This window comes from Neovison vison, chromosome 12 (assembly GCF_020171115.1).
Source record: "Neovison vison isolate M4711 chromosome 12, ASM_NN_V1, whole genome shotgun sequence".
Classification (NCBI taxonomy): domain Eukaryota; kingdom Metazoa; phylum Chordata; class Mammalia; order Carnivora; family Mustelidae; genus Neogale; species Neogale vison.
In genome coordinates, this window is record NC_058102.1 from 19,303,320 (window position 1) to 19,323,656 (window position 20,337).

The 20,337-nt window shown below is 35.1% G+C and overlaps 1 protein-coding gene across 3 annotated transcripts in view; it reads right to left on the reverse strand.

Moving 5' to 3' along the window:
• Positions 1-20,337, reverse strand: part of LOC122891418 (PARP1 binding protein) — a 71,725-nt gene that overhangs the window by 3,072 nt on the left and 48,316 nt on the right. For all 3 annotated transcript variants that reach the window (XM_044227047.1, XM_044227046.1, XM_044227048.1), the window contains 3 exons: positions 19,795-19,978; positions 16,573-16,751; positions 14,183-14,264 (listed from right to left, as the gene is read on the reverse strand). In XM_044227047.1, the coding sequence (XP_044082982.1) occupies positions 14,183-14,264; positions 16,573-16,751; positions 19,795-19,978 (445 nt within the window). The remainder of the gene's footprint in view (positions 1-14,182; positions 14,265-16,572; positions 16,752-19,794; positions 19,979-20,337) is intronic.

A 20,337-nucleotide genomic window follows, 5' to 3' on the forward strand; every position in this document is an offset into this window, starting at 1 on the left:
TTATTTTTTTATCCAGACAGAAAAATATTCTATGATAATCAAGATACAAAATTTCCCTTAAAAACTCCATTATTGGTGGGTAGTAAAAGAATAAATGAAACAAGATGGGATCGGGAGGGAGACAAACCAAAAAAGAGACTCTTAATTTCGCAAAACAAACTGATGGGGACCAGGGGGGAGGGGTGTAGGGAAAGGGTGGTGGGGTTATGGACATTGGGGAGGGTATGTGCTATGGTGAGTGCTGTGAACTGTGTAAACCTGGCAATTCACAGACCTGTACCCCTGGGGTTAATAATATATTATATGTTTATAAAATATTAAAAAACTAAAAAAAGAAACTCCATTATTCATTGGGAATTTTTAACCCTTGATGTTTCATAATTTACTCATCCATTGCTACACAGGCATTTTTGTTCTTTTCAGTAATACCAGCTTTTTATACCTTTGACAGTTTAGAGAAATCAACTTTAGACTCCAGAACATGTGACTACTTGAATATTTAGGAAAATAAGAAAGATGATTCAAATTATACCATTCTAGGAAGATCTGACCAAGTGATTTAATGATCAAATATTCAAAATAAACTCTTGCATTTATCTTCAAAGATCATAAGTAGGAGAAAATCAGAAAGCTAAATTTAATTCTTAACCACAAAAAAAAAAGGACGTCAAGAAAGTAATTTAGGAAATGTATTCTGCAAACATAAAACCAGTGGCCACTTTAGGGACAGAAATTAATTTCAGAACAAAGTAACCTCTATGGATAATGCAAATTTCAGTAAATTACAGCTGATGTGTAATGACATTCCGTTATCATGGAGAGATAGCTTCAAATTGAGATGTCAAATCCTTTTTTTTTTTTTTTTAAAGATTTTATTTATCTATTTGACAGAGAGAGATCACAAGTAGGCAGAAAGGCAGGCAGAGAGAGAGGGGGAAGCAGGCTCCCCGCTGAGCAGAGAGCCCGACGCGGGACTGGATCCCAGGACCCTGAGATCATGACCTGAGCCGAAGGCAGCGGCTCAACCCACTGAGCCACCCAGGCGCCCCGAGATGTCAAATCCTTTTCAGAAATAGATGTTTAAATTTCAGATAAATGAATAAGGAAGACTTCAACAATTCAAAAATTTAACACTTCAAAGCATAACTATATTATGTTGAATATTATTTACAAAATACTTATTGATAACAATGTTATTTATAACATCTGAAAAAGCACAATTTTATACTTCATATTCAGTAGTTAAATACTATATTATACATTCAGAGAGATCATTGCATTAATCAACTTAGATGTTAGCAAAGATAATGGCAGTGAAATCCACAGACAAAGGTTTAAAAGAAATTAGATCAACCCAGTTGCTTTATCAAAGCAAGTGTTTCCAGGGAGCGCCTAGGTGACTCACTTGGTTTACTGTCCAACTCTTTTTTTTTTTTTTTAAGATTTTATTTATCTATTTGACAGACAGAGATCACAAGTAGGCAGAGATAGAGGAGGAAGCAGGCTCCCCGCTGAGCAGAGAGCCCGATGTGGGGCTCGATCCCAGGACCCTGGGACCATGACCCGAGGCGAAGGCAGAGGCTTTAACCCACTGAGCCACCCAGGCGTCCCCTGTCCAACTCTTGATTTTGGCTCACGTTATGATCTCAGGGTCCTGAGACTGAGGCCCAGGTCAGGCTCCAAGTTTAGCAGGGAGTCTGCTTGTCTCCTTCTCCCTTTACCTCTGCTCCTCCCCCATGCTTTGGTTCTCACCTGTTCTCTTTCTCTCTCTCTCAAATAAATAAATAAATGAATCTTAAAAAGCAAGTGTTTCCAGGATGACTTTATATACTTCTGACTAATAGTGTCTATGAATTCCCACATTAAAAATTGTGTTTAATTTGCTAGGAAATTTAAAAAAAAATTAGAGTTTGATATCTTTCATTTTAAGCACAAAAATTCACATAATTGAAAAAAATGTGAAGATGTAAAAGATCAAAAACTATTTTAAAAAGTAGAAGAGAGTATGGGGCACCTGGGTGGCTCAGTGGGTTAAAGCCTCTGCCTTCGTCTGAGGTCATGATCCCAGGGTTTTGGGATCGAGCCCCACTTTAGGCTCTCTGCTCAGCGGGGACCCTGCTTCCCCCTCTCTCTCAGCCTGCCTCTCTGCCTGCTTGTGACCTGTCAAATGGATAAACTTAAAAAAAAAAAAAAAAAAAAGTAGAAGAGAGTAGTAGTGGGCTCTTGATTATGGATGATGGACTACAACCCAATATCTTCTTGAATCTCTATGAATACAACTACTATTCTACAGTTTCCATCATAGATGCCCTAAAATTCAACCAAAGGTTTTAACTAGCCCTTTCTGGACTTTATTAATTCCATAAGTAAAGAATTAAAACAAATGATTAAAGCTATTAAAATAAATTTTGTTAATAAAATGAATTCTGTAAAGTTTATACTATATCACATTGTTACTATAATAACATTATCAAAAACCTTTTATTACTTTCTGCAAAACCAGTACTAACTGTTGATGTTATCTTTTTTCTTTTTTTAAGATTTTATTTATTTATTTGACAGAGCTCAGAAGTAGGCAAAGAGGCAGACAGAGAGAGAGGAGGAAGCAGGCTCCCTGCTGAGCAGAGAGCCCGATGCGGGGCTTGATCCCAGGACCCTGGGATCATGACCTGAGATGAAGGCAGAGGCTTTAACCCACTGAGCCACCCAGGCGCCCCGATGTTATCTTTATTATTATCATTATCATTACTATTATCTGTGACATTATACATTTCTTTCATTTCACCAGAGTTACTGGTTAGAGACAATAAACTTATTCTGAGCAAATAAAATTATTGCCCATAATGAGCTATAAAGAGTATGGTAAGACCATGAAGGCAAATAAATGCTAAGTGGCTGTCTAGGATTGCTTTTGTATTACCCAGATAGTGAATGCAACTGTGGGTGGCTTGGAGGACTTTAGCATCCCACCACAAAATCTTCATCAGCACCCCCATAAAATACTCTAAATAAAAATACAATAATTAGGGGCGCCTGTGTGGCTCAGATGGTTAAGCGTCTGCCTTCAGCTCTGGTCATGATCCCAGGGTTCTGGGATGGAGTTCCATGTCAGGCTCCCTGTACAGCAGGGAGCCTGCTTCTGCATCTCCCTCTGCTGCTCCCCCTGCTTCTGCTCTTTGGCTCTCTCTGTCAAATAAATAAATAAAATCTTTTTTAAAAATTAAAATACAATAATTATATTACTTAGGACAGGAAATTGATGTTTTCTCAATCTCATGGTTAGCAAAAATAAACATTTCTTTAGAAAGCTGTGTTATTTTTAAAAATTTTTGACACACACCTAAGTAAAAACCTTTCCTTGCTGTGTAAATATACAGTCACAAAATAAGTGTCATAGTCATTACACTAGATTTCCTCTCTTTAGGCCTCCTATAGAAAAATTTGTTGAGACTCAGTGACAGTAGGGTAATTTCAGAAAACCAGAATTACAAGGTAATGATTTTTTAAATACTGAGAATGGATTCATATGTAAAAGGAAATAGTTAACCACTTTATTTACCATAAAATATATTATTTATAAAAATATTAAAATAGGGGCGCCTGGGTGGCTCAGTAATTAAGTGGCTGCCTTCAGCTCAGGTCATGATCTCAGGGTCCTGGGATAGAGCCCCGCATCGGGCTCCCTGCTCAGTGGGAAGCCTGCTTCTCCCTCTCCCACTCCTCCTGCTTGTGTTCCCTCTCTTACTGGGTCTCTCTCTCTCTCTCTTTGTCAAATAAATAAATAAAAATCTTAAAAAAAATATTAAAATATGAGAACCACAACAATTCTATGGTAATCTTTGGATACTTATGTCTAAAGGAAATAACTGAGTATTTACATTGAAGGTGTTTTTTTCTTTTTGGAAAAGATTTTATATGAGTTTTCTTTTCCCTGCCCTGTACAAAAATCTCTTTTTATCAATTATGACTTATTAAGTTCCAACCACAGGAACACAGAATACTAAAGAGATTACTAAAATGGCTCCTATAATTACCAAGACATTTCACTTATAAAAGCTGCTTTTGACACACAGCTGGAAGAAATAATAAACTGGATAACACACTCAAGATTGAAAAGATGTCAGAAAGCTAGAACCATAAGTAGAAAACAATAAGATGAGAATGAGTGAGGATAAACAAAGTCCTATATTTAAGTTCAAAATATCAATTACAGATGAGGATGAGGAAAACTCGACTTAAAAACAACATATGAAAAAGAACTAGAGATTCTCATTGATCATGAACCTGACTGGAGCCAACAATGTGATGTCTGGCTAAAAAGATCAGCACAAAAAGACAATGATGTGATGGGAAAGGCACCGGATTTGTAGTTAAAAGACCTGCTTTCTAATACTGGCCCTATCACTTATAATCTAGATGATTTCATGTAAACTTATGAACTTCTCCCACTTATCCACACATAAATGAGAATAATATTTATCTCACAGAACAGTCAGAATTAAATAGTTAAAAATGTGAAAGGACTAAGTTCTAGAGATCCATCTAGATACCATGTAATTAATTAATGTAATAACATCTATGAAGACAGTTTTTCTGTAGAGTAGTAATCTGTTTAATTAGATTCCTCAAGACCAAGCCAACTCTAAAATTATTCTAGGAATGCAACTCAAAAACTGAACTTACAATCAGCATCTTCATTTTAGTTATTAAAACAATACAAGCTGCACTGGCTTATATTTATAATTTTAAAGTGATTGCTTTTCCTTTGTTCATAAAAGTTGAATTTTTCTGCACAGGATTAGTGGCTACATAGAATTGAGATTACTTCCTGTGGCAAATCATCCAAATCTCTCTGTGTATTTGATTTGGAATCACAAACAAGCAAAACAATTCCCTCTTGAAAGAGCTTTTGAAGTACTAAACAACTAAAAATATTCATACATGGCTGTTGAAATCATTTTATGTTCAAGTCACATGAGAGAAAAGGATTGAACATTTTCCTTTGTAGAGTGATTTCCCCCCTTTGGAAAGATTTCTATCCACAGTAAAATTGCAATGAACTTCAAACTTGCCAAGAATTGGAAAAGTCCTTTTGCCACAAGCTCTTTTTAAATTGGAATTATTAGTAGGTTCCCAGTTTGAGGAAAATAGTACTTCACATAAGAAAGCCTGATTCCAGTAAGATTAACACATATGAGTCAAAATACTGTAAAAGTCACAGTCAATCATGGTCTTTCCTGGAGTTAGCCATTAATAAAAGATAATGAAAGTGCTAAGCCCCATTATGCTGATAAATTTATCAACAATTATGAAAAAGGAAATTATTTTCAACATACTTATTAAATATGGAACTGAAAATAAATATTCTAAATTTACCTTTTCATTCTTATAGTATTATCTTTTCAAAAAAACAGAATTGCTACCCTTAATGGTATATGGATTGTAAATACATCAAATAAGCCATTTCTTCATCAGTGAAATTTCATTTATTTTGCTAACTAGCAGAAAGACAATATTTTTGCCCTAAGTAGTAGCACTACTTTTTTTATGACTCTTCACTATAATTACTATAATTATTATGTCTTTATTTACTCTTTGGAAATAGCATAAAGTCTTATACCTGAATACAAATTCTTGCTCTTTTACTTACTAACTTTACGATCTAGAAAATGATGCTTCTAGAATTGAACAATGATTAATTGTGATGAAGGATATAAAATGTCTAGTAAAACACTTGACACATAGTGGGTACTCAATAAATACCAACTTCATTATTTCAGCCCAGTGAATTCAACTTCATTTCAATCTAATACAAACATCTCATATTCATTCTAATAATAAAAACCCTGCTCACTCTCTTAAAGTCTTTGCTTAATGTCACCTTCTCAAAGAGACCTCTACTAATCATCCTATCTAAAACCAAAACACACTCACAAGAACATATTTTCCTAACTCCCTTCTCTAGTTTTTATTTTACTCCACAGCACCTTCTAATGTTCTACATAATTCACTTTTTCACTTTGTTCATTATTTGCCTCTCCCAACTAAAATGTAAGCTCCATGAACAAAATCCTTAGTTTGGCAACTGGTGGTGACCTGCTCTGGCCTTCCTTTGGCCCTCCCCTCCTTAATGGACTTGTGCTGGCCTCTTCCTCTAGACTCAAGCGCTGACTATTTTATGGCAAGGGTAATGAGGAGTAGAGTGTGCCCACCTCTTGGTGGAGTGTCCTAAGAGTGTGGAATAGAACAAGGGTTGAAAGAGGGTATCGGGATGGGCCAAGGACTTCTATTTAAATTCTTGTACCCCAGCCCCACAAATACCTAGGGAAGATTTGCCCATGAGGGCAGGGGTTTTTGTCTGTTTTGTTCACTGATGTATCCCCAGTGCCTAGGACATAGTCTGGTACCTAGCAGGTATTTGATAGATATTTGCTAAATGAATCAATTAAGTAAAATTTTAAGACTATAACAGATACATGCAAGAGAAATGTATGAAGGAACAGAGACATGAGTCAGCAAAGGCTTGGAGGAAGAAAAAAATTTTACAGAATAGATTCTATTCTTTAATAGAGAGAAAGAAAACCATATGATACAGAAATGAGAGAAGTAGACTGGCAAAGAACAGCTAAATCACACTGAGGACAAAAGCACTGAGATAGAAAAACATGTATAAAGTAAACTCTACGTGGTGAAACCATTTGGCAAAGAACCAGAGAGATGCATACACACAGAGAAAACCTAAATCCCATTTGGGTACTGAGAATTATGCCACTGAGTCCTGAAGTCCCATTATATCCACTGGCCCTTTAAAGATTTTAATAGTCCACATTTCTCAGGTTCTCATGACACAACATCCTATCTTCTATCTCTCTATCAATATATTATCCTTACAATAAGCCCTCCAAAAATTAACTATTCCCCAAAACCACAAAAGTCATATTTTCCTTAACCTTGCCCCACACTATTTATTCACTCATTTTGTACAACTACCCAATATATACTCTATATGAGTGAGATAATCGAACATTTTCATCAGATTATTTGTTCGGCTTGGCAGTCTCTCTTCCATTCTCTCTGCCTATTTAAACCTTATTCTCACCTCTCAAGGTCAGAGCACCATTTCCTGTACTAACTTGTCTCCTGTTATTCTTTTCATAGGTATCTCTAAACTACCAGAACTGCAACTGTTTTAATATGCTATTCATCATGTCCTTCATCAATTAAACTTAAATAAAATTAAAAATCCACTGCCTCAGTTGCAATGGCCACATTTCAAGTGCTTAATAGCCATGTGTGTTGACACAGTTATAGAACATTTCCACAGAAAGTTCCACTGGAGAACACTATTCTAGAACAAAGCTTATCATCTATACCCTGTAGCACTTTTTTTTTTTAAGATTTTATTTATTTATTTGAGATAGAGCAAGAGAAAGAGAGCACACAAGTGTGGGCTGGCAGGGAGAGAGAAAGGGAGAAGCAGATTTGCTATTGAGCAGGGAGCCTGATGTAGGGCTCAATTCCAGGATCCCAGGATCATGACCTGAGCTGAATGCAGACACTTAACCAACAGCTGCTCCATCCTGTAGCACTTTTATGTGCTGCAAATGGGTTCTCAAAGGACTCTAGGACATTGTTTTTTGCTGGGTTTGGATTACTGGAACACATATGCAACTTTATATTAGTAAAAAAGACCTTACATCTGTTCCCCATGTCTTCCCCAAGTTTTCTAACAACTACCACCTGATGATGTGAAAGAACCAACTAAGCTTTAGAAAAAAATTACTATCATTATATCTTCTAAAAATACCATTTCTTCCTATTTTCTCCTCTGGGACTCTAATTAGGCACATGTTAGACTTTTTCTAATTGTTCTAATGACCCATCTTCAAGCCCAGGTTTACCACCTATGCTATGTCCAGTTTACTATTAAGCTCATGTAAGGAGTTGTTTCAGATAATGTTTTTGTAGTTCTAGGAATACAGTTTTACAGATTTTAATTCTCTGCTGGAATTCCCCAATTGTTCACCCATTTTGCCCATCTTTTCCTGTAATTACTTTTATATGTCGAAAAAAAATTTTAAAGACTTTAAAGATTTTATTTATTTATTTGAAAGAGAGACAGTGAGAGAGAGAGCATGTGAGGGGAGGTCAGAGGGAGAAACAGACTCCCGGTGGAGCTGGGAGCCCAATGCAGGACTCAATTCCAGGACTCCGGGATCATGACCTGAGCCAAAGACAGTTGCTTAACCAACTGAGCCACCCAGCAGCCCTATGTCGAAAAATTCTTAATCCCTAGCCTGCTAATTCAAATATCTGGATTATTTGTAAATCTGACAGTATTTTTAGTTTTCTCTCTTAATTAAAAGACAAATCTTCCTATCGCTTTTCATGTCCATTTATTTTATGCTGGATACCGTGTATAAAGAAACTGTAAAGCCTCCAGATGAAAAACCTTCTTCTATCCACAAGGGTTTCTCTTGTCTCTATTAAGCAGACAGAGCAAAGGCCTGATAACCTCAGTGCAGTCAGGGACTGAGCTGACTAGTTAGGTTGCAACTTGTCACAACTCACATTCGACTTCTGGTTCTTATCTCTTCCTTGGCAATGTCCCTCCCAGGTTTCAGTCAAGAACTTCATTGTTTTCCATCGTCTCTGACCTAAAAGTCTGGAGGATTCATTCTGCCCTCCAGAGGTTTTTCACATTATGCTCTTTGGCCTCCCACCTGACTTCATTTCCAAATATGACAAATATGTGAAAGGAGATAGCTGTGTGTTGAAGGGGGATCACACTCCTCAAGCAGGGCATTGTCTTCTAGCTATCTCAAGATCATAGGTGATTGAGTTTACCAAATCGAAGCTCCTTATCCTCCCACCACTCAGTTTCAAAATCCAGCATATGTACAATAGGTAAAAATAACCATGCATTCGGGGTTCCTAAATTTTCCAAATTATTGCCAGTGCCTCAAGATACCCAGAAACTTTGTTAGTTCCTCTTTCCCTCCATAGAGGTCTTTTACCTCAGCCAACATCAACCCTTGTCTCACACCTGAAATTGGCAAATAATTCCAGGGAAGAAAGCAGTTGATAATATGCTGTTCACCTCAGAAAGATTCTACCCTCCTCAGATTTTTAGATTACTTAAAAATATTAAAAATATATTACTTTAAAATATATTCTACTTTATTTATCTGCTTTTTGTTGTTACTGTTGCAGAAATGGTATTCTGCCATGACCTACTATATCTTAGCTCAAAACAATAGCCTCCAAGTCTATGAGTGATTTCTTGATTCTGTTCCCTCCTTATTTGACAACATTTTATTTTTTATTTTATTTTTTCCTCAGTTACATTTTGAAGGCCGCGTACTTTCTGTTATTCCTCATTTTTCAGTAGCCTGAGGAGTGGTGGAGGCAGGAGTAGCATTTATCAGAGGAAACAGTTTGAAAACATTTCTTGGTTTCCACTCTTTCCTAAGAGTTTATTATATGTTATATGTGCTATAGGAAGTTTTACTCCCTCTACTTAGCCACTATATCTCATTCAAATGGAAGGGGATCATTTGAGTAATTTCCCTGGTACATTATGTGGCATTAGAGGCTTCATTTGTGTATGTAAGTTTCAGGGTTCATTTTTCACATTTAATCCACATTACTATCTAATTGCCACTTCTATTATTTTTCTGATAAGGGAGGAAAAAAAGAATACACACACTTAGTTGGCTCCTCAGTTTGGGAAACATGAGTGATAATTCTCAGGATTTGTCAACTCACTAGTATAGTATCCAGGGACTGGGCTGTATTAAGTTGCTAAGTCATGCTAGTGCCTCTTCCCTCTAAAATCTTCAGTTTCTTTCCTTGGCCACCGTTTTCGAAGTTATTGTATCTAACTGCATTATTTTTTTATTGTTTTCTCTTGGTAAATGTTTTTGTTAGTTATTATTTTATAGACATTTTAAGGGAAGAGAAATTCTATGAGTTACGTTCAATCTACCATTTTAATTTGGATATACCCAGAGTTTTCTAAGACTAAAGGTTAAACTGGGATATCTAATTAAGAATTTTCTAAGAAAGAAAAAAAAAAAAAGAATTTTCTAACTCCATGAGCACTGGACTGCCTGACTGCTTACAAAGGTACCAGAGTTATTGACAGTCTATTTTCCACACTATCTGAGTCCTAATTTTCACTGTCCCAATGACTCTATGTTTTAAGATCCAGTATTTTCCTGATCAGCTCACCTAAGTTACTAAATCAGTTAAGGCTGATTAGTCTATGTATTATTTTATGTATATGGGAAAAAAAAATTAGACTCAAAATAAGGAAAAGACCTGTCATGTGACTTGTCTATTGTGCTTGATGTGCAAAACCTGCTAAACCAAGTTGAAAGGAATAAAACTACTTAATTTACAGGGATATAAGGATGTATCTTCTTGAAAATCTTTTAAGAAAGAGGTATGAGGACACTTGCATGAATTGTTTGGGATTGGGGTGGGGCAGGGGATGGGATGTAAACATTTTCTAAAGACTCCTATCAAAACCATGAAGGTTCAGAAAGAACCTTCTGATTTCTATCACAAGGGAATTTATTTGACTGTCATTGACAAGTTTTCCAATAAACAATAATGGGAAATAAAACGTGAGGACTTAAAATAAATATGGTTTCACAAGATTTTGTGAACAGAGAGGTGTCTATTTTTAATTATAAATGGGAAACTAAGGGCACCTGGGTGGCTCTATGGGTTAAAGCCTCTGCCTTCGGCTCAGATCATGATCCCAGGGTATTGTGATCAAGCCCTGCATTGGGCTCTTTTCTCAGAAGGGAGTCTGCTTCCCTTCCTCTTTCTCTGCCTGTGTCTCTGCCTACTTGTGATCTGTTTGTCAAATAAATAAATAAAATCTTTTAAATAAATAAATAAGTAGGAAACTAAAATCTAAAAAAAGTTAATTTGCCCCATATAATAATTACATGAATACTTCACAATTACCATCTACAACATCAAAATTCTAAGTTCCTTAATATTTCTATTTTTGAAGTGCTCTTTCCAAGATACTATTTCAACTACAGATCATATATTCTTTCCCTGACTAAAAAAACCATATGCAAAAAGAACAAAAGTAACCAGATAATAAGACAAAAAGCTATTAAACTACTTTTCCACAGTTACGTCATAGTAAATATTAGTAATATTTTTTGTTGTTGTTATTCCAACAAAATACTTTAGCTGGCTATGTATGGTTCAGCTGTATACCTGGCTAAACCAATTATTTTCATACTTTGCTTTTATAAAGACCACTATACAGCAAAATACAATCATAAGCACCAATTCCTTCCTCTCTCTATTGCCATTTAGTGTCAGAGCCAAGTAGACTAAGCCTATTAAGTAACGGAAGCAATGTAAATTTAATCTCATTAGTATTTAACCATGACTTTGTACACTGGCATAAAACATTTCATAGTAGTTATGAGATCTTAGATAAGGTATTTTCTCAGGCTTTTGAGACTGTATTAGATAATCTCTCTTCTACTTCCCAAAACTTTATAAATTTGTCTGTACATTTTATAGTAATTAGCTGACTCTTAGCAGTTTCTTAAAAAAAAAAAAAAAAAGTTCTCATTCTTCATATAGACATTATCATTTTGATTTTCTTAATTCTAACAAAATATCCCAATGATCTTTTCTTAATTTAAATTCAATGAATTAATATGTAGTGTATTATTAGTTTCAGAGGTAAAGTTCAGTGATCCATCAGTTGCATATAACACCCAGTGCTCATACATCATGTGCCCCCCTTAATGCCCATCACCCCATAACTTCATTCTTTCATTCCCCTCTCCCCCAGCAAACCTGTTTTTACCCTATGGTTAAGAGTCTCTTATGGTTTGTATCCCTCTCTTATTATGTCTTGTTTTACTCTCCCACCCCATCCTCTATGCTCTTCTGTTTTGTTTCTTAAATACCACACATGAGCGAAATCATGTCATTGTCTTTCTCTGATTGATTTATTTCACTTAGCATAATACCCTCTAGTTCAAACTATGAAAAGAGCACAGATGTCCATTGACAGATAAATGGATAAAGAAGATATGGTATATATATGTATGCATATATAAATATGAATATATATACACATATATAAAAGTGCTCAGTCACAAGAAAAAAATGAAATCTGGCAATCTGCAACAACATGGATGGAACTAGAGGATATTATCCCAATGATCTTTAAACGAAAATATTAAAGTTTATCAGTATCCATAGCCTGGGAAAAATTTATACATTACATTTCTGGTACTAATAAAGTCCAAAGAAGGATTTTTTTTTAATTAATATACAATGTTTATTATTTGCTTCAGGGGTAGAGGTCTGTGAATCATCAGTCTTACACAATTCACAGCACCCACCATAGCACATACCCTCCCCAATGTCCATAACTCAGCCACCCTATCTCTCCCATCCCCACCCCCCAGCAACCCTCAGTTTGTTTCCTGAGATTAAGAGTCTCTTACTTACAGTTTGTCTCCCTCCCCAGTCCCATCTTGTTTCGTTTTTTTCTCTCCCTTCCCCCCAGGAACCCCCCCAGCCCTGCCTCTCAAATTCCTCATTTCAGAGAGATGATATGATAATTGGCTTTCTCTGATTGACTTATTTTGCTTAGCATAATACGCTCTAGCTCCATCCATGTCATTGCAAATGGCAAGATTTCAGTGGTTTTTTGATGACTGCATAGTGCTTCATTATATATATAAACCACATCTTTATCCATTCATCTGTTGATGGACATCTAGGTTCTTTCCATAGTTTGGCTATCGTGGACATTGTTGCTATAAACATTCGGGTGTACGTGCCCTTTTGGATCACTACATTTGTATCTTTAGGGTAAATACCCAGTAGTGCAATTGCTGGGTCACAGAGTAGCTCAATTTTCAACTTTTTGAGGAACCTTCATACGGTTTTGAGGAGTGGCTGTATCAGCTTGCATTCCCACCAACAGTGTAGGAGAGTTCCCCTTTCTCCACATCCTCGTCAACATCTGTCATTTACTAGCTTGTTAAATTTAGACATTCTGACTGGTGTGAGGTAGTATCTCATTGAGGTTTTGATTTGTATTTCCCTGAGGCCGAGTGATGTAGAGCACTTTTTCATGTGTCTGTTGGCCATTTGGATGTATTAAAGAATGGATTTTTTTAAAAAGATCTTATGCCTTGACTATAAGTACTTATGCAATATAACAAAGGTTTAACAAATTTTACTCATAGGAAAATTATACAAAACACCGTGATATATTCCATAGGTATTAAGTTCTGACAACTAAAAATTACCAAAATAAAGACAAGGCTTACTAACAGAAACTAAAAGGGTTTTGGGTATGAAACTGATGACAACTAAAATTTCTGCTATTTTGGACTAACTTTCCAAATGGGAATATAAATAGCATAGAAATTAGAGTTCTCAAAGTTGTATGAAGATGAATAACTGCTTGATAACTAAAGGTAATTGTAAATTTACAGGAAAATTTTGTTGAACAAATGAATGAATTTCCAACCATAGAAGAGTATATCTAGCACATAGTAGATGTTCAATAAATGTACACTGAATGAGTTAAGACTAAGTTTCTTTTCGAAAAATAAGACCAAGAAAATTTTAAACACTTAAAAAACGTACTATTGGCTACTTACAGGCACAGGTGTTTGAAATGAGGACAGGAAAACTTAGTTCAAATCAAATAAAGATATAAAAATACAAAGAATAACTCTAGTCAATAAACAATGTGAAATGTTCATCTTGTCTTAATCTACAATTAATGATATTCTACATTGTAATGTCTTCAGACAGGAACCAAATGGAATTTACAGTCTCTCAAGGTTTAGTTTAAAATGTGAGAAATGTAAATGAGAAAATCATGTCTGATTTTCCCCTTCATTCACTGCATAGATATGTACTGAACACTTACAATAGCAAGTGCTTATTCCTTTCCTTCTTTAGGTCTAACAGATGGAATAAGCCAAAGACTAATTAGCCAAGCGTGTATAAAAGGACAGTTTCTATATGTCAGTGTCATAACTCATTTTCCATTTAATTCCTATTGTTCCATATACAATATATATTTAAATATCCAGCTCAGTTTTCTATATTTCTTCTACAAATAAAACAATTTTTATCATTTTTACAACAGTACATTAAACTATACCTTATTTTTTTTCTCTTGCATTGACTTATGGATGCGTTCTCTTAGGGCTTTCACGGATGAATTATTCACTTGTGTGGGAGATCTAAGTCCAAAAAAAGCAAAAATGCATAAACAAAAGTAGCTTTTTAACTCGTTTTTGCCCCTCCCTTATCCAAAAGCAGTAATAAAATAAAAAGACAACTAAATCTAGTTGTTTATAATACTGCATAAAAGTGTCAGTATTATTACTGAGAGTTCTTAATATTAATAATTTGCTGTTAATTAATTCTGTTACTACATATTTGAGTTTCTAATATATGTAAGGCACTGTGTAAGATATTATGAAGGATAGAAAGTAGATTCACTCACTGCCCTGAATTCAGGCATCCTAAAGCCTAAGGAAATAAGATATCCACACAACTAAAATTTAAAATAAAAAAGGACAAGTGCTGTAGCAGGGGAATTCAAGAGAAAAATACCGTTCAGAAATAGGACGGTCAAAGAAGGCACAATGGAGAAAGAAACACCGGAGCTTTGGAGCCAGACAACCCTGGATTCCTCAATAAATTCCTTTCTGGCTTAACAGAGCCAGAGTCATAACCTCTTTAACTCAAAAGACTGTTATATAAGAATAAAGAAGAGTCTATTCTAAGAAACACTAGTTTATAACCTTACATTGACTTATATTCATAAACCACATTGTCCTTAATTTTATCATTTCAATGCAGACCATGAAAAAATTCACTTTACCATGCATTGGCACTTGTCTGCACAATGACAACTGTAAATGCTAAGGTAACTGTAAACAACTGAAATATGTTTGGCCATATGGTTGAGAAAAATACTTCTTTAAAATGGATGTAGGGATTGATTTTATTTATTAAAGTTCTATAAACACAAAATAACTTTCTTTTAAAAAAAATGGTAGAATTGGGCCCCTGGGTGGCTCAGTGGGTTAAAGCCTCTGCCTTCAGCTCAGGTCATGATCCCAGGGTCCTGAGATCAAGCCCCGCATCAGACTCTCTGCTCGGCGGGGCGCCTGCTTCTCCCTCTCTCTCTCTCTGCCTGCCTCTCTGCCTACTTGTAATCTCTGTCTGTCAAAAAAAAAAAAAAAAAGGTAGAATTGAATCTGGGAGAAAATTTAATCATTTATGTTTTTACCTAAAAAGCAAAACTTGTTGAACAGAAGTAAGGTAAAAGAAGAAAACACAAGGGTTCATTTTCTTTCCACTCTTTTCATAAAACATTGATAAAATACATTTTCATTGTTAGGAAAATATTTGAACACTTTTGAGGAACAAAATCAGTGAATTATATCATGCCCAAATATAAAAGGATAATCATTAAACCCTGGTGAAGAGATTTATTTATTTATTTATTTATTTATTTATTAAGATTGTATTTATTTATTTGACAGAGATCACAAGTAGGTAGAGAGGCAGGCAGAGAGAAGGGGAGTCAGGCTCCCTGCTGAGCAGACAGCCCAATGCGGGGCTCGATCCCAGGACCCTGGGATCATAGCCTGAGCCGAAGGCAGAAGCTTTAACTCACTGAGCCACCCAGGCGCCCCTGGTGAAGAGATTTAAATAAATTGGAGGACAACACTAAATAACAGACCATTGTAAGTTTTCTCTTTAAACAGAAGAGAAAAATAGAAGACAGCAAATAAGTAGGAAGACTTTGTAAAGTTTCTCCACAATGTACTAAATAAAATTTAAGTTGTTGTTTTAAAATTTTACATGTTTCTATAAACAAATGTTCATTAATGTAAATACCACAAACCTTTTCAATGTTTGACCTAGCTCTTATTAAAACTGGAGTGTATCAATATCTTTTTTTTTTTTTTGAGTGTATCAGTATCTTGCACAGAACACCAAAACTACTTTGGTAAGCATTTTTCTCCATAAGAGAAAGAATTAAGAGATGTCAATTTCAGTGTAAGTCTGGTATACACACTCTCTCCTGTTCTCATGCAGAGAAGCACAATACGTGGAGGATGGACCTTAATTTTTGGAGCAAGAAACTTTTGCTACTTGCTAACTGTACTCTCTTAGGCAAATTACTTAATCTCTGCCTCTGCCTCTCAAGTGTCCAATTTTTAACTTATGACATGGGGCTATTACTGAAAGATGTTGTCATGAGGGCTGAGGTAATATAAGTGAAATAAATATTTCCAAGCAAAAACAAATGCAAAAAAAAAAATAAAAATACCTGTCATATTCTCACAAAATACTGTTTTTATAAAAACTTCCTCATATCCAAATGTTCAATCTCCCTTTAAGTTTTTGTTTTCTTTCTTCACATTTTTCCATATTCTCCAAGTTTCTTCTTAATCAATGAGATGGGTTTCTTTTATTCCCTTTGTAGACTAGAGTTAACATTTACATACATATCACTTCCACATTACTTACCTAAAAAGTGTAAGAATAGAAACTCCATTATGATGAATTGTGTTTTCATCATCATATAAAAGCTCTGCTTTGTTTTTGGTAGGCATACTGGCTGCTTCTTCGTCCAAAAGAACTAGTAAAGTTTTCACAGTATCTCTGCCACAATATGCAGTCCCATGGTTTATGGCATAAGATTTTGGCTAGAACAAAAAAATACTATTAAGTAAATGTAACAATCACCAAAGTTGGGGCAATCAGCTATTCTTTTCTATTTCTTGTGCCACTATTCTCCTTCTGTTGTTTAAGTTATAAAAAATCAGCCATGGGAAATGGCTTTAAGGCATGTAATATTTCTTCCTCAAGTCATACTAAAACCAATCTTATCACCTTCCCAAAGAACAAAAAAAAAAAAAAAAGAAAAGAAAAAAAAGAGAGAGAGAGAAAATAGTATCATCACGGGAAGGTATTGGTTATTGGTTCTGGTTAAAATAACATATAGCTTTAAGTCAGAAAATTTAGTAACTATCTAGTTATGCGTCCCTAGCTAGCTTCATGACCTAGCCTCCCTGTGTTATCTTTTTCTTTCTTATACCAAAGTGAGATGGGGTTCTGTTGATGTGAATACCAGCCTCACAGATGGTTGTAAAGATCTATTCAAATGTGGGGCACCTGGATGGCTCAGTTAGTTAGGCTTCTGCCTTTGGCTTGGGTCATGATCCCAGGGTCCTGGGATTGAGCCCCACATCAGGCTCCCTGCTCTGCAGGAAGCCTGCCTCTTCCTCTCCTGCTGCCTCTCTCCCAGCTCATGCTCTCTCTCCCTCTCTCTCTCTAATAAATAAATAAAATCTTAATTAAAAACGAGTTGATATTCATTTATTCAGTAATCCATTGATAAGTACATACCAAATCCTAAACAAAGTGGTTGAAGCTAAGACTACAAAAAGAAAAAAAAAAAAAACACTGCCTCAAGTAAACCATAGTCTCCTTGATAAAATAAGTAAGTAACCAACAACTGCATTGTGAAGTACTAAGTGCTATTTGTGAAGTACTAAGTACTAAGTGTATACAGAATGTATACATGGTACAATAGGAGCACACAAAGGTACTGATCAATTGACTCTGGAATCAAGGATGGCTTCATGGAGGAGGAGACACAAAGGGGTGGAAGGGAACACGGCACTTTTAAGGACCAGGTTAACATGATATGGCTGAAGAACAGGGTAACCGAGAGGGAGTTGAGATGAATCTGGGAAAGCTCTATAAATCTGGCAAAGAAATTGTAAATCAATCTGTTAAAGGAGTTAAAATCTTTTCCTTTATTAATCAAGGACATAAATGATCCTATTTAGATTATAAAAAAGTGACGGCAATGCATAAAATATATTCCAGGGTAAGAATGTTAGTAAGTCTGGAGACAAGACCACAAATTAAGAGATTGTAGTAGCCCAGGTTGGAAAAGAAGGTAGTCACAGTGAACTAAAATAGTAGCAGTGTAGATAAAGAAAAAGCTGGTTAAAAGAGCAGAGCTACAAAAACTTAATGGACAGACAGAATATGGGAAAATAGATGCTAATATAATATTATATGCAGACACATGTAAGCACAAACTGAAAATATTTCTGACTGGGTTTGATACCAACTTACCTGTAGTTACATAGTTTATAATTCTGAGAAAGTTCCTTAACCTCACTGTGCTTCAGTTAAATCACTAGTAAAAAAGGGGTAATGATAGAATGATAGTGCACCCATTCAATATGTTAGACATTGTGCCTAAGTATCAAAGTTGCCCTTTCTGGAACATCTGTTGTAGCTGTACCATTTTCCTCAGCTTTTATCAATGTGATCTTGCCTCCTTTCTCAACTGGGCTTGACCAAACTGTACTGTAGAGCTACACTGGAATTTTAACAAACTGTTTATCACAATAATGATTGTTATCACATTATATGTGCTTATCACAATTGTAATGACTGTGTGCTTAATATATATTTTTTCATCAGCACCAAAGAAACAGTCCATATTGTTTAATATTAACTTACTGAGAATTATTAGATAGTATTTTTCAAAGATTTCTGATTTGGTTGAAAATGTAAAATTAAGAACCAGGTTGTTTGTATCTTTATTTCTTGTGACAGAAAATGGCAGAGACTGGTGCTCTTAATTACCTGAGCTATGACAGTTTCTGATTTAGACTTATAGTAATAACCTGGTTGTCATTTGAGCCAAGCTAGTCACAGGAAGCATTAACACACATGAAACACATGGGGCAACAACCCAGAATCTCGAGGCGCCTGGGTGGCTCAGTGGGTTAAACAACCCAGAATCTCTCCTATGTCCTACCTTCCAATTAATCTGAAAACATGCATTGTTACAGAAAAATAACTAAAAATGGCTCCCCATGACTATGAAAATAGATGAATAATCAGTTAATAATAAATAAAATAGATGTATAATAATAATAGATGAATAATAAAACATAAGCAAAAGTCTTTCTCCATACACTGATTATCACAATCACACTAAGGAAAAGGGGCTTTTGTTCCTTGAATTTTATAAACTGTAACAAATGGATTGTCACACATACGCCCAAATTCCTTTTTAGAGCTGAAAAGATGGTAGCCAATTTCTCCTATAATACTATAGTTATTATACTGTACAAGTTTGCACCGAAAAACGACAAGAGGTAAACATTCTGGGAGTATATGGTTAAAAGATTTCTAAGTATAGAAAAAATCCCGATGTTTGCTATAGACTGGTAATAGAGGTAGAAAACAGCAGATCATAAAGATGAAAAAATTTTATTAAATAAAAATAAACTGATTAGAAACCATTTCTGTTAATCTACAGAGTACCTAGGACTGGGGCCAGAACCAGGGAAACCTTGCTTTTATTTTATATTTGAATAAATGGCAAAATAATGGTTTCATAAGAATAATTATTGAAAAATATTATAAGACATTTTAATATCCATCAAGAATGATAAACTTCTAGTGCTACAAGGGATACTGGAGATTATCCAACATGCTGCTTTAACAAATAGAGACAATTTGGCCCAAAGATGTTATGATTTATTTCAAGTCGAACATAATCCTATATAATCCTATTGAGAAACTTAAATCTTCAATATCTCATAACACAGGAAAAACATTCTTCTGACTTAAGTAGCAATAGTAAAACATTTTTATAACAAGTAGAAGCGATAATGTTTTGTATAGAAGGATAATGAAAAATAAAAAGCTCATTACCCGTGCAGGACTAATGTCAGTGGTACTAACAACTACATCTCCTTGTTGAGAATTGATAATATTTTTAATCCTCAAATCCAAATCCTGAGTGACTTCCTCTACTGCTTTACAAAAAGGATCCCTGCTGTTTTGGCCTTTAATCAGCTGCATCTTTATCACTGAGAGTATCCGACCCCCTGCAATGCTGAAAATAGAAATAAGATCACCTTTATAATAGTATTAGAAATGACAATATGCTTATAAGCTTGAAAATAAACTTCTCAAAGTTAATCAACACTTCAAAAAATATGACTTTGATCTTACAAATCAAACTAACACATTTAAGAAAAGAATAAGAACCATGAGCAACAAAATTAAAAATTTTTCTTAAAGCAAGTCATTTCAACGAAGTTACTTCTTCCCTGATTTGAAATATGGGAAATGAATTTTAGTTATAGATGATATATAGTAAGTTTCGGGTATAGTTATACACACATAATATACTTAAAATATGTACCTTTAGATACAAGGAAACAGAAACCCTATCTCTCACTGAATACCTAG